At 25.6% G+C, this 12,593-nt stretch overlaps 2 protein-coding genes across 2 annotated transcripts; one reads left to right on the top strand and one right to left on the bottom strand.

Moving 5' to 3' along the window:
- Nucleotides 1–98: 98 nt before the first annotated feature.
- On the bottom strand, nt 99–9,047 carry LOC113551627 (nuclear pore complex protein Nup155-like). Its single transcript, XM_026953979.1, is given in 27 exon segments — nt 99–353; nt 431–553; nt 628–748; nt 833–943; nt 1,132–1,225; nt 1,227–1,253; nt 1,311–1,397; nt 1,472–1,619; nt 1,694–1,953; nt 2,045–2,195; nt 2,340–2,539; nt 2,615–2,692; nt 3,040–3,136; nt 3,411–3,505; nt 3,651–3,926; nt 3,995–4,200; nt 4,722–4,833; nt 4,921–5,094; nt 5,151–5,407; nt 5,962–6,212; nt 6,962–7,245; nt 7,346–7,494; nt 7,605–7,774; nt 7,834–7,933; nt 8,111–8,236; nt 8,326–8,501; nt 8,728–9,047. Coding segments are annotated over 26 exon segments (4,002 nt in total). The 5' UTR covers nt 8,495–8,501; nt 8,728–9,047; the 3' UTR covers nt 99–217.
- A 518-nt stretch (nt 9,048–9,565) lies between these two features.
- On the top strand, nt 9,566–11,823 carry LOC113554279 (box C/D snoRNA protein 1). Its single transcript, XM_026958044.1, has 7 exons — nt 9,566–9,770; nt 9,837–9,888; nt 9,953–10,134; nt 10,204–10,283; nt 10,850–11,022; nt 11,089–11,235; nt 11,593–11,823. Exons 2-7 carry the CDS (start codon nt 9,872–9,874, stop codon nt 11,759–11,761), a joined length of 768 nt encoding a protein of 255 aa, XP_026813845.1. The 5' UTR covers nt 9,566–9,770; nt 9,837–9,871; the 3' UTR covers nt 11,762–11,823.
- The last annotated feature ends 770 nt before the right edge of the window (nt 11,824–12,593 follow it).

The raw sequence follows: 12,593 nt of genomic DNA, 5'->3' as shown, positions 1-12,593 counted from the left end.
TAATATTACAATTACAAAAATAATTAATAAAATAATGTTATTTCTGAAATAATCAATGGAAATAACATACTAAATATTTTACAAAAGTAATAGTTAATTGTAGAATCTTGAAAACAATTTAAAATGTATTTCAAAATTATATTAAACTTTTGAAATAAATAGTAGTTAAATATATATTAATAAGTGATGATGTTTAAAAATTAGGTTTGTTACTAAATCAGTTTTTAATGATGTTGTCAAGTTCATTTTTGATCGCAATGACGCCTTCAATCAGTGGACTATGAGCAAAACGGCTATACAGCATGTTTTGACAAATTACCAACAAATCTAATAAGTTCACAGCAATAGATCTCCTGAAAGATTTTAATTAAAAACCAAATGAAGTAAAACTATTTTCTTTTATAGATAAAAATTATATAACAGCTATTACCTTTGCATCCCGGATGGCCATAGATCAACATTTTGTAAATAATAACGAGCCAAACTCATGATAACTTCTAATACATGCAGCTCACTTGTCTTTTGCCACCGTGGATCATTAGTAGAATAAATCCTGCAAGACAAATATATTAATATAATAATATAATTATATTTAATTAATGCAACTATTAAGTCAAAATCTATTACTTTTTATATATTGCTACTAAAGATTCAATAGGAGCACCAATAGTTAACATAGTTGTATATACAGATTCCAAATCACCGCCCAAGTTACAGTTTAAATATTCCAACATAGTTGTTACATACTCTACAATCATAAAAGAAATATTATAATACAGATATTTGATTATTTGTAAATTTTTAAAATGAGAAACCGACACTTGTTACATACCCAAGTCAAATGTAGATGAATTAATCGGGTGCGAACTAGCCAATGACTTTATTTTTTCCAACGCAATGGTCATTTTGTTATGTTCATCAATATCTCCACAATCTTCCACAACTAACAATTAAAAATGTGAAATAATTATATATACAATAAGCATAAAAAATGTTTTCAAGTAAAATAACAATCATGTCTAACTAAAACCATGCATCAAATAGACTATGAATATATTATATAACTCTAATGTATTGTTTATTATCATTAATTTTTCATGTATTTAACACCTATACAGTAATAATATTTACCTTTTAATAAAATATTTTCCCAGATCTGGTTTACTAGTTCACGGTCATCATGATTGGAAAGCTGTAATATTGCCAACTGAGCTTCCCATAGACCTATACGGTTCAGCAAAATTACTGTAAAGCTAATACAAACATATTATTCTAAACAAACATTCTCTTCACAATTTTTTAATGCATACTTCGCCTAATACAAACAGACAGCTATTGAGCTTTTCAATAACATCAGCTTTTCCATCAATTTGACTTGATGATAACAAATCCAATATCTAGTTTGAAAAATTAAGTATTCAAGAATTAACAAAGACAATAAATAAATAAAACTTTAGATCAAGGAACTAACCATTTTCTGTATTTCAGCTACTTGTAACAAGTCTTCAATGTCTCTGAGACTGGTAACATTCATAGCTGGTATACTCAACTTTTTACTGCGCAAGCATGCCATTGCCCGGCCCAAATACATAAGACGATCGCTTAAAGTTAAGCCGCTTCTAATATACAAACATTACAGTTGATTTAATATACATATATTTTATGTCTTTATAATTAAAATAATTATAATTACTCTGGTGTTTTAGCCAATGATGCTAAAACTTCAGCTGCTTCATAATAATTTCCATTATACTCATAGTATCTACACAGTACATCTTTGATATAATTATTGTTGTTATCAGATTTGGATTGAGACAATAAAAACTTTTCCAAACTATGATTTCCCATTTCAATCGTTTCTTTTATTAATTTTTTGTCTATCATCCATCTATACACTACGGTGTGCATGATTTCATCATCACAGGAAATACACAATTTTATTAATTCAGAAACCTGTTAGTAGCAATTACATCAATATTATATATTTATATATAAATACATTTATTCAAAATGATCTTCAAGTAAAAAAAAGTAAAATTAATACCAAATTAGAAGATTGTTCAGAAGTCAGTGCAGAATTTTCTAGAATTCCGGGTATTAGATTTGGTCGAGTTGGTATAATTACAGATGGATTTTTTACCATTATTGAGTATAAATAATCTAAACTTGCATTTATTTCTTTGTAAATATCTAATCTGAATTCATAAAAATATACAAATTAACATGTGAAAGTAAAGTCTTTTAAGCATTACTGTTACAATAATATAAATAAAGAATTAAGATAATTTAAATAAGTTATTCACAATGACTTAAGTATAAATAAACTAAGATTACATTACCTGAGCATGTAAGCACCATAACCTGGTGCATCTCTGTCTAATACCATATTGTTAGCAAAATAATGACTACCCAAGTTCTTTGGATCAATCTTTTTAGCACACTCTCTACACATTTGATATACTCCTTCCATATATGCGCAATTTGTGTATTGTAAACAAACTGACGATAAATTAAACTTTGGTGCTACTTCTTTCAACACCTAAATTAACCAAATGACAAAAAAATATATAAACATTTCATAAGAATAAAAACAATTTATTTAATAAATAGTTACCATAAGAGATTGGTATAGGATTCGTTTACGTTCATCCTCATTAACTGTGGATCGCGCTAATTTAATCATTTCTGAAGCCTAAAAGAATTAAATAGATAAAATAATTTAATATTTTTAATAGTTACAATTAAATATGCATAAAGGTTTTGATAATATTATGTATCTTAATTTCTTAATAATTTATATTTTATTTTATTTACTATTGTTATTTAAGAACCCTGCATTCTCTCGAACCATGATTAATTTTATTCTGTTATTTTTAATATTAGATAATAATATGTCAATTAACTTTGATATAAAAAATAACTGAGTAAAATAGGGACAACATATTGAGGTAAAATATTTTAATAACTATTTGATTTAATTTTTGGGCTTAACTTGTACTGTATTAAAAAAAAGATATTACATTTTTAAATATTGCATACCTTTGCACAAGCAGCATCTTCAGAATGGTAAATGGACGGACAGACTTGTCGTAATTTAGTACTGATTGATTCTACAGATGAACTTTCACTTAAATATCTAAAAATATACAATTCAAATTATTTTCCATACTCAATAAGGATTGAAGGTAAGTAGATGGACACCTGTTTTAAAAGTATATAACGCTTTACACTATTACCTATATGTCTTACCTATGGCATATTTTAATCTATTATAAATCACAACATGTAAAAGAAATTTTCTTTTTTATATTAGAATAAAATATTTTATTAACAGTAGTATTGTTTTTAGTAGTTAATAATTGAGAAATTACTAGCACAAAATGTCTTAATCCTGCATTGTCTATACTCACGTGTCTAATAGTTTTTGTACTAAAGTTTGACAAATCTCTTGATGTACAAGAATCAACTCTTTAAAAGTAACATTTTCCAATATACGCTGTTCTTGCTAAAAACAAAATAGAAATATTTTAATTATAATACTTAATAGGGTTAAATATAGTTTAAATAATATTAAGTATTAGCATAAAAATATAAAATAAATTATTAAAAATAAAATAACAAAAATAAGTCAACTTTTCTAATTTTCTTACATCACTTAATTTATTTGCTATAATATAAAATTGATGTTCACTGAGTAATTTCCACAAATTAAACACTTCGGCACTACGAACAACTAATTTTTTCAAACATTCTATAGATTTTGATTCAGATTGATGTGCATCGTGTATAGTTGTACGCCTAGATGCATCCAATGGCGCTTTGGTATAGTTTGCCAACATTTTTGAGTAATTATTCATGAAAGAGTACAAAGTTTGTAAATGGTTTGCAATAAATGAACAATCGTCTGGAGACACTGTATTGACAATCTACAAATGAAAATTAAACTGTTATGAAATTTAATTTTTTTTAATCAAATTGGTAATTTATATATTACATAAGTTTTCCCATCAGTGGTTTCCATTAAAACAGCTTTAATGTTCCAAAGAGGTCTCAGTAAACGACTAACGAACAAATATAATCCATTGTGTTTTGAAGAATAATGAACACTAGTGGATTCAAATGGTAAGTTTGTAATGTTTGTCTGATTTTTTATAAAAGTTGGCATAGACGGCGATGTTGCAAAATTATTTGATCTAAAACCTGAAAATTTTTTATAAATATAATTAATTATATCTAATTCCTTAGTTAAACAATATATATTTTTAGAAATATATCAATAAAAGTATATCCTCATACTCAGTTAATTATAATTATAGTAGAATCCGCTTATTTGAGACACCACATAAAGGGGATAATCGCTTAATATGGACAGATTGCATAGTCCCAAACGAATGTATCAGTTTATTAGTTATTCGGTTAATCGGGACAGTCGGATAATGGGAACAAATAGGTCACCGCCCAATGTGTACCAATTAAGCGGATTCTACTGTATTTACATTTTATATCAAAAAAATATTAAAACAACAATCACTATAAAATATTGACAGAAATAAAAGATAGAATTATATTTATTAGTAGTTATGAAACAATTACTAATAATTTTAAATTTGTGTCATATCATAACTCAATTTTTTAACAAATATGAATAAATAGAAAAAATTAAAATAAAAACATTTATAATAAGATAATTAAAATATTAACTGTAAACACATGTTTCTTACTATTATTTTGAGAAATTTTAGTTAATTCATGAAGTGAATCATGTAGATTTTCAGTTACCAATTTAGGCTCACCGCCATAAATAAAAAATGCCTGAGTTGCGTATTCTTTGATCTGATTAAAAAAAAACATACATAAATTTAACTAATTATTCAAAAAAAAATAACATAAATATATATATAAAAAAATGAAACTACAAACCTTTATATTTTTTAATGATTGATCACAAATAATTGTAAGACATGTAACACATGCTTGATTATCTGTAAAATTTTTAAAATATGTTTTGATAGCATCTGTTTCTGAACTTTGGCTGTTGGCTAATAATTCACAGAGAGTATCATAAGGTCGAAGCATTTCAAAAACTTCTAAACCCTATTATAAGAAAAAAATATTGTATAAATGTAAAAACAATTTAAAAAAAAATTTACTTGTGGAGCTAAAGTTATATATTCTTGGCGATTTTCAAACTGTTGGCGAACAATTAGTGGTGGTTGTGGTGAACTTGGATCATTATATATCAATAAATTTGGTCCTATATTTTCTAGTGATAATGGACATATATCCAAATCAGTAATAAAATATCTTTCACTAAAATTAGAACTAAATGCATATTCATCTGGAGATATACACCATAACATTGGCCTGTAATTAGTTATGTCAGTGTTGCATGCCATTATAATAGTGCCTGCAAATAAAATACCTTATAGATTAACAGTAGCTAATTCTCTAAATCTGGTAGTGCTATACATTTAAGAATAAAAACACAGATACAAAAATTATTCTATCATCAATTATTAGCTAATCCTGCATGGTATTGTCCGTGATAAGTTAATTCTTGTGGATTTATCCCTTCTTAAATTAATTTAAAATAAACTACATAGATTGTTAACAGTTATTTGAATTGGTTTGACTAAATATAAATACAGGTCTAAAATTATATCCAAAATAATATTTAATTTACTTTTTGTAACTAAAAGCAATAATATATAAATTAAAAAATTAGTTTTTCTAATTCAACTATATTGAAAAACAAAAAATTAGTAACAAAAAGTGCTCTATAATGTTTGAAATCTTGCTATATTTAAAGATGAAAATCCATCAAAAACTGTGGATTTGAGTACGGGTTAACAGATTTAGATGATCTGTCTGACCTTATTTAGACTCAAATTCATAAAGAAATAATAATCCTAACATATTATCAATAAATAAATGTAATTTATATTAAACAAAAAATTATACCTCTGTTGTACAACACATGCTGAACACTACTGGGTTTGGATTCTCCAATAACTCTATTATATCCTGGTGGCAAACGTATGTGTACAAGTTGCAATGTGTAAGGTCTAGTATTGCTAGAGGTCATAGCTCCAGTGGAAAAATATAATCTAAATCCGGATTTAGATACAACCAAAAGATGAATGTTAGGTGATTCAGTTTCTTCTATGACTTTTATACTACTCAGTATTGTCATTTGAGCTATTTCTATAGTTCTGAAACAAAATTTTTAGCAAATTTCATTGTTATTTAGTAATTTGAATTAATTATTTGGTATTTGTTTTTTATTGTTAATTGTCTAATACCATTTTGTATAAAATATATTATCCCGAAACTAGCCAACTAACTATACATTGGCTTTCTAAATCTAAAAATTCAATTTTTATGTATTTCAATAATTGTTTATGCATTTTAGTCTAGCATGATAAATTTAAAAAAAAAATGGCAAATACTTGTTATATTTTATTATATTATATTATTACTGTCAAAGTGCTTTCACTGAAAGGTTTCTTTGTACCGTCACTCTTGCCATAAAATCTTTATAATCACTTACACTTGTTATTCAAAATGCAACAGATTATGGCAATAAATATTGAAAAAAAAATAATATTTAAAATATTGCTAAAAATTAATTGGATGAGATACATTCACTAGTTACTAGCATTCAATATTCATAAGAACATATTATTAAAAAAATAAAATTATTGAATGTATGGCAATGGTCAAGAAATTACGATTAGAGAATCTTTAAAAAACCGTATTATTATTTTTGTGAATATTTAAATATTATTATGAAATATTAATTATTTATTTTGACATTGTGCTATTATTATTTACTTTTATATGAAAATATTGTTACAGATTATTAGAAATGTCCGATCTGATCACCTATAGGTCATGGACAATATATTTTATACAACTCGGTGGTAATGGGTTGTTAACAAACAAGAAATAATTTTTTTACCTGAGTAATTTTGAAACTTGATGTTCAAGATTAGAGTGTGATAAAGAAACAATTCGACTTGTAGATTTACCATCAGATCCAAGATCATACAATTCAATTGAATTATTTTCAGCCAAAGTATAAAGTATATGCCGTGTATTATCAACAGCTATTTCAATGATAGCAGAAGGTTCTGTGATCGAATATGTTAAAAACGATGGTAGTATATATGATAAAGTATTAGCTGAATGACAAATTTTTTTGCAACGTCTTCCATTACTTATTGAAAACCATCCTAAATCTTTCTATATGTTTTGAAAAAATTCTGCATATTAATATTTATAAAACTTGTAAAAATAGATAAGTATTTAATATTTAAAAATATACTGTTAAGATAATAAATACCCAATAATCAATTTCAAACAGGTTACCATCTTCACTTGCAAGAAAAATACGTCCTTTGTTAGTTCCAACAATTTTGGATATTATCACACCTTCAGTAGGAACTTCATAAATGGTATCATTAGTAAGTTCCAATTGTTCTATGGTTTTACCTGATATTATAAACATATTAAAAAATACAATAGTTAAATATAATTGTCTGAGTTAATTTAATTATTTAACAATTTTAAAAGTAAAATATATAATGAAATAATAAAATTACCATCAACGCTAGGAACTTTTTTAAATGTTACACCTAATATAGCAATGTTTAATCCTGTAGCTATAACTAACAAATATTTAATGTGAGGTTGAAAAACATTTGGTTTAGGTTGTACCAGAGCTACAGAAAAAATAGTAGAGTTCATTCCATCAAAGTAAGATAAATCCGTTCTAAAATAGAAAATCATCCAATTAAATAATTATTTAGATCATAAATAATAATATATTACCCTTCACTATAGTCCCATAAAAAGAATTCCTGATCGATTGTGACCCAAACTCGGTTGATCTCGGGAAATATTCCTAATTTGCGATGAAAGTTTTGAGCATCTATATTAACAAAAAGTTTTTTAAATTAAGTAATTTAATGTTTAAAAAACATCTATAACAATTATTGTATGGTGAATTTATTTGTACTATAATGAATCATTTTCTTTCATAAGACAAATTTAGTACATAATTCCAAAAATAAAAGGAAAATGAACAATTTAAAATTAAACATAATACCATTCCATTGCTCTAATAATGCGCCAGGCAGTGGTATTTTGTGTCTTGATTTGAGAGGAGTAATTGAAGGCATTCCTAGTCCTTCTTTAGGATAATCATATTCTGTACAACCACTAACACTTTGACCTAGAGGATAATAAATAGAAAAAAAAACATGCTTATATATTTAGATTGATTAAAACAAAAAACTAAAAACATAATAATATGATACTGACTGCTTTTAGTTATCTGCATTTTCTCAAGAAGTGTTGGAAATGAGTCATCTGCTGCAAAAAATCTATCCAACATTTTTCCAGATAAATCTAAACTATCTTTGATGGATATCGATTGATTTATCATTGACATTGTATCCACGGATCTTGAAACATTCATGGTAGAATCCATCTTTGATCTAAATTAACATGTACCCATCATTATTTATTAAATAACCAATTAGAAATATTCATATGCCGGTTACTGAGTTGCATAAAAAATTAATCAATTTACTAAAATTCATCTACAACTTAATAGACCAAGTAAATCACGTATAAAGAATTATTAGCTAACTATTTATCCATTAAATGTTTAGTGATTGCTCATGCAACCCAGCATTAAATTCATAAATTGAGATCACTTACTAAAGTTAATAATATCTCTTGTCCAAATATCTTGGGAGACGGTTATTTATTTGAGTATCACTTAAAATGTTTGAGTTAAATTGTTCATCATTAATAAAATAAATTACTTGTACCCAAATAAAATGATGTACTTGTAATACAACAGTAGCTCTTTTTTTTACAATAAATGTGTTATTCCGTATTCGTCACAATAATTATTAACTATTATATTAAATTATTAATAATATTATTCTTGCATGTTAAACAAAAATAAAGAAACAGTTTCAGATTAGCGGGAAAATTAGATAAGCGCCACCTAACCTATACCTAACCACGGCGTAAGCAGTAAGTACAGAATAGATATAATGCACAAGCATAACTATCCGGCCGGCGGCCGTTAAGAACTAACCTCAAATATATATATAGAAAAAATTATAATATATCATAATCGTAACAAGTCATATAAACTTATATAAATTATAAATATATGATTGTTTAACGTGTTATGCACGGACTAGAGAGCTATATAATTATTATAGAGCGTTAGTACGGACCACGAACTAAGCAGACCCTAGCCTAATATTAGTACTCTTGTTTAAGATACATATGTGCTTTCATTTGAGCCGTAGCTATTTTTCTATGGACTATTGAGTAATAATATTCTATGATTTTAGCACAAGCCGGAGTTACTTTCCGGAAGTTCCTCAAGCCTTGTGCTTTGCTGTAAACGGACCTAGAACCTATAATTCACCAGACAGATGTTACTGATGTTGGTAACGGGTTTCGTCGAGATAATAAGAAATTCTTATCAAGCGCATTGATGTTATGATAAATACAAATACAAAATTACAAACACTATGCCATGCGGCAATATTACATGCTACCTATAAAGTAAATGAGTGAAAAGTGAACTTATTGAACTAATGAAGCTAAATTTTTTTATTTTCATTGAGTGATTAAAGTTTAAGCATTTATTTTTTTGGGTTCTATTATTATAATCCATCATCGATAATCAATCTTACAAAAATTACAAAATATGACCGCACATTTCTGATGTACTACCTGTAAAGTTCACTTAGTAATATGTATTACTAGTGTTTAACAAACTAATTTTTTTATTTATTTACTAGATCCTATATTATTGTTGTTTGATTTTTAAAAAATTATGGAATCAAAAAATAGGTAAAATAGTATACAGCATTTATATTTAGCCGTTTAGTTATTTTTTTTTTTTGATTTTATACAGATTGGGCTCCTGCGAGGTGTGCGACAGTGACGTTGCTAAATACTGCTGCCCAAGGTGTGAAGTGAAAACTTGTAGTTTATCATGTGTAAAAATTCACAAGAAAGAATTAGATTGTGATGGCAAGAAATACAAAACAGGGTTTAAAAGATTAGAAAACTTTACTGACGCAGAAATGAGTCAAGGTACTTACTAAAGCTTTTATATTTTAATAAAAATGTTATTAATTAGTTATTTATGAATAATATGAACAGATTATAGACTTATGAATGAGTTTATTGAAGCTGTTGGAGAGTTTAAAATGAAAACTCAACGTATATCAAATTTATCTCCAGTGAGTATAATTTGTATTTCAGTATTTAATCTTAGAAATTATTTTTGTTAGATTTCAATTTTCAATAAGTCAATGTAAACTAGAAAATATCAAGATATTAAATTTTAAAATATTTGTTTTTTTAATTAATTAATTTTGAGTGGAGCAATGAATGAATTGATTTAATAAATGTTTTCAAAGACACTTTTACTGTAGAAAAAATTCTTTAATTTTCAATTTTAAAAGTTATTTTTGTTAGTAAAATTGGATCTAGTTTGTATTTTAGGAAATATGGAGTAATGTAAAAAATTCCTAGTTTTATAATAATGATTGGGAAATACTAAAAATACAAATATTAATTTTGTTAACATTATCAAAATTAAACATTTAAATCTATTAAATATAGCTAGGGTTATAATTATTTAACAGTATTTTATTCATATTATTTAGTTATCATTAAACTTGCTAAAAAAAGACATTTATTTGTAAAAATATATTTTTTTATGAACAGATAGATTACCTGTTCTTTTATTAATATTTTTTTTTTATGATAATTGTATACAATTTAAATTATATATCATTTTTAGGTATTTCGAAGATTACGATATCAAGCATATCAACGACACATACGCTTACAGATTTTACCTAAATCTACTTTGAACAAAAATAATACCTCTTTTTTTAATCCTAAAATTAATAAAATCTTTTGGCGTATAGATTGGACATTTCATGGCATAGACGTAAAATACACAACCCACAAGTATTAAAATTAATTAATTATATTTATATATTTATTCATTATATCATCAATATAAATTATTTATAGAGTTCCAGAGTATCAAAAAATAAATAATATAGTTAGAAACTATTTCACGACAGAGTTTCATGATGATGAAGTAAAAGAAAAAATGCAGTTTTATATTTCAGCTGGAATCAAAGGTGTTATTTTTTTAATGAAAACACCATATGGAAAGTTAGTATAATTGTATATTTTTAAGTAATGATGATTTTACTTTCTTTTTTTGGTTTAACTGATGACTCCAGAAGTAAAAGATTAAGGTCATTACTATTCCTTAAATAGTATGTACCTAATATACAGAGTGTATCAAAAGTCTTCATCCGATTACAAATTAATATAGCTCGGCAAACGTTAGCCACTAGTAGATGACCCATATATTATTGAAAAGATTAGATTATTTTAAGTTATCTTTTGATTAGTATATGGGTACCTGTGGCTAACGATTGCCGAGCTATATAAATTTTGTAATTGGATGAAGACTTTTGAAACACTATATACATAATTATTGATCGTTAAAAATATTTTTTTCAGATATTATCAACTTGATTCTGAGGACTCAATATTGTATAGCTTAAGATATAAAACAATTCTAGAATACCCAGAAATATTAATTGTTTTATCTATTCATAAAGACACATTTAGTGATCTTCTTTATGTTGAGAATTCAACTTTTAATAACAATAAATCAACAATTGTGTAGCATTTAATAAATTGTTAAACATTACCTGGATAAACTAAAAGACTATTGTTTTTTTGTAATTAGTGGTCATATTTTATGAAAAATTTTTATCTATAAATATAATTATAAGTCTTATCCAAAACAATATTATTATTGATTTTATTTGGCTATGTGTTAATTATATTTTAAAACTAGAATAATTATTGAGCTCTACAAAAAGTAAAAGTATTATGTGATAAACTCAATGTGTTTAATGAATAGAAATAACGTATAATTTTGGAACATCATCTTAAACCAAAATGATTAAAAAATTGTATAAACTATATTGTGTAAGAATATTTTTTGATTTCAACTAAACTATTGAATTGTTTTTATATTGTTGATGTTTGTACAACATGATAATGATTTATTGTAAAAAACTTTTAGTACAGAATTATTTTGATATTGTACATAATAAAATTTGTTGAATACTTATAAATTAATATTACAAAATCGTATTATTTATCATTATTTTTATTTTGATGAATTTAATTTCTAAACAGTTGTTAATGAATATTTTACACGCTTTGATAATAAAAAAATTGTGACTTTTATTTAATTCTAAAGCTTCTTACTCATAAAAAAATCAAAACTGAGCCGTCGTGGGACGCCTGGTAGATGTGAAACATCAATTATTTTCTTTTTGTAATAATGTTGAAAATTATTATTATTATTAATATTTTTTTCCGAACTTCGGCGAATTGAGCCGACAAGCCACGAGTAGGGCGTCACCACGTAACAATCGGTCTCACTACCGTACCATGCCATTAGATGTTTCACATCAAAAAATTATACCATACAGAAATTGAATATA

This window comes from Rhopalosiphum maidis, chromosome 2, assembly GCF_003676215.2.
Source record: "Rhopalosiphum maidis isolate BTI-1 chromosome 2, ASM367621v3, whole genome shotgun sequence".
Lineage (NCBI taxonomy): Eukaryota > Metazoa > Arthropoda > Insecta > Hemiptera > Aphididae > Rhopalosiphum > Rhopalosiphum maidis.
The sequence above is the reverse complement of the archived record's forward strand: the minus strand, read 5'-3'. Positions and strand labels throughout refer to the sequence as shown.

What these genes read in the sequence shown, in the direction of transcription:
- LOC113554279 (XM_026958044.1), top strand. An exon ending in GTATATCAAATTTATCTCCA is followed by an intron (nt 10,284 to 10,849) that starts GTGAGTATAATT and finishes TATCATTTTTAG; the next exon opens with GTATTTCGAAGATTACGATA. An exon ending in ATGAAAACACCATATGGAAA is followed by an intron (nt 11,236 to 11,592) that starts GTTAGTATAATT and finishes TATTTTTTTCAG; the next exon opens with ATATTATCAACTTGATTCTG.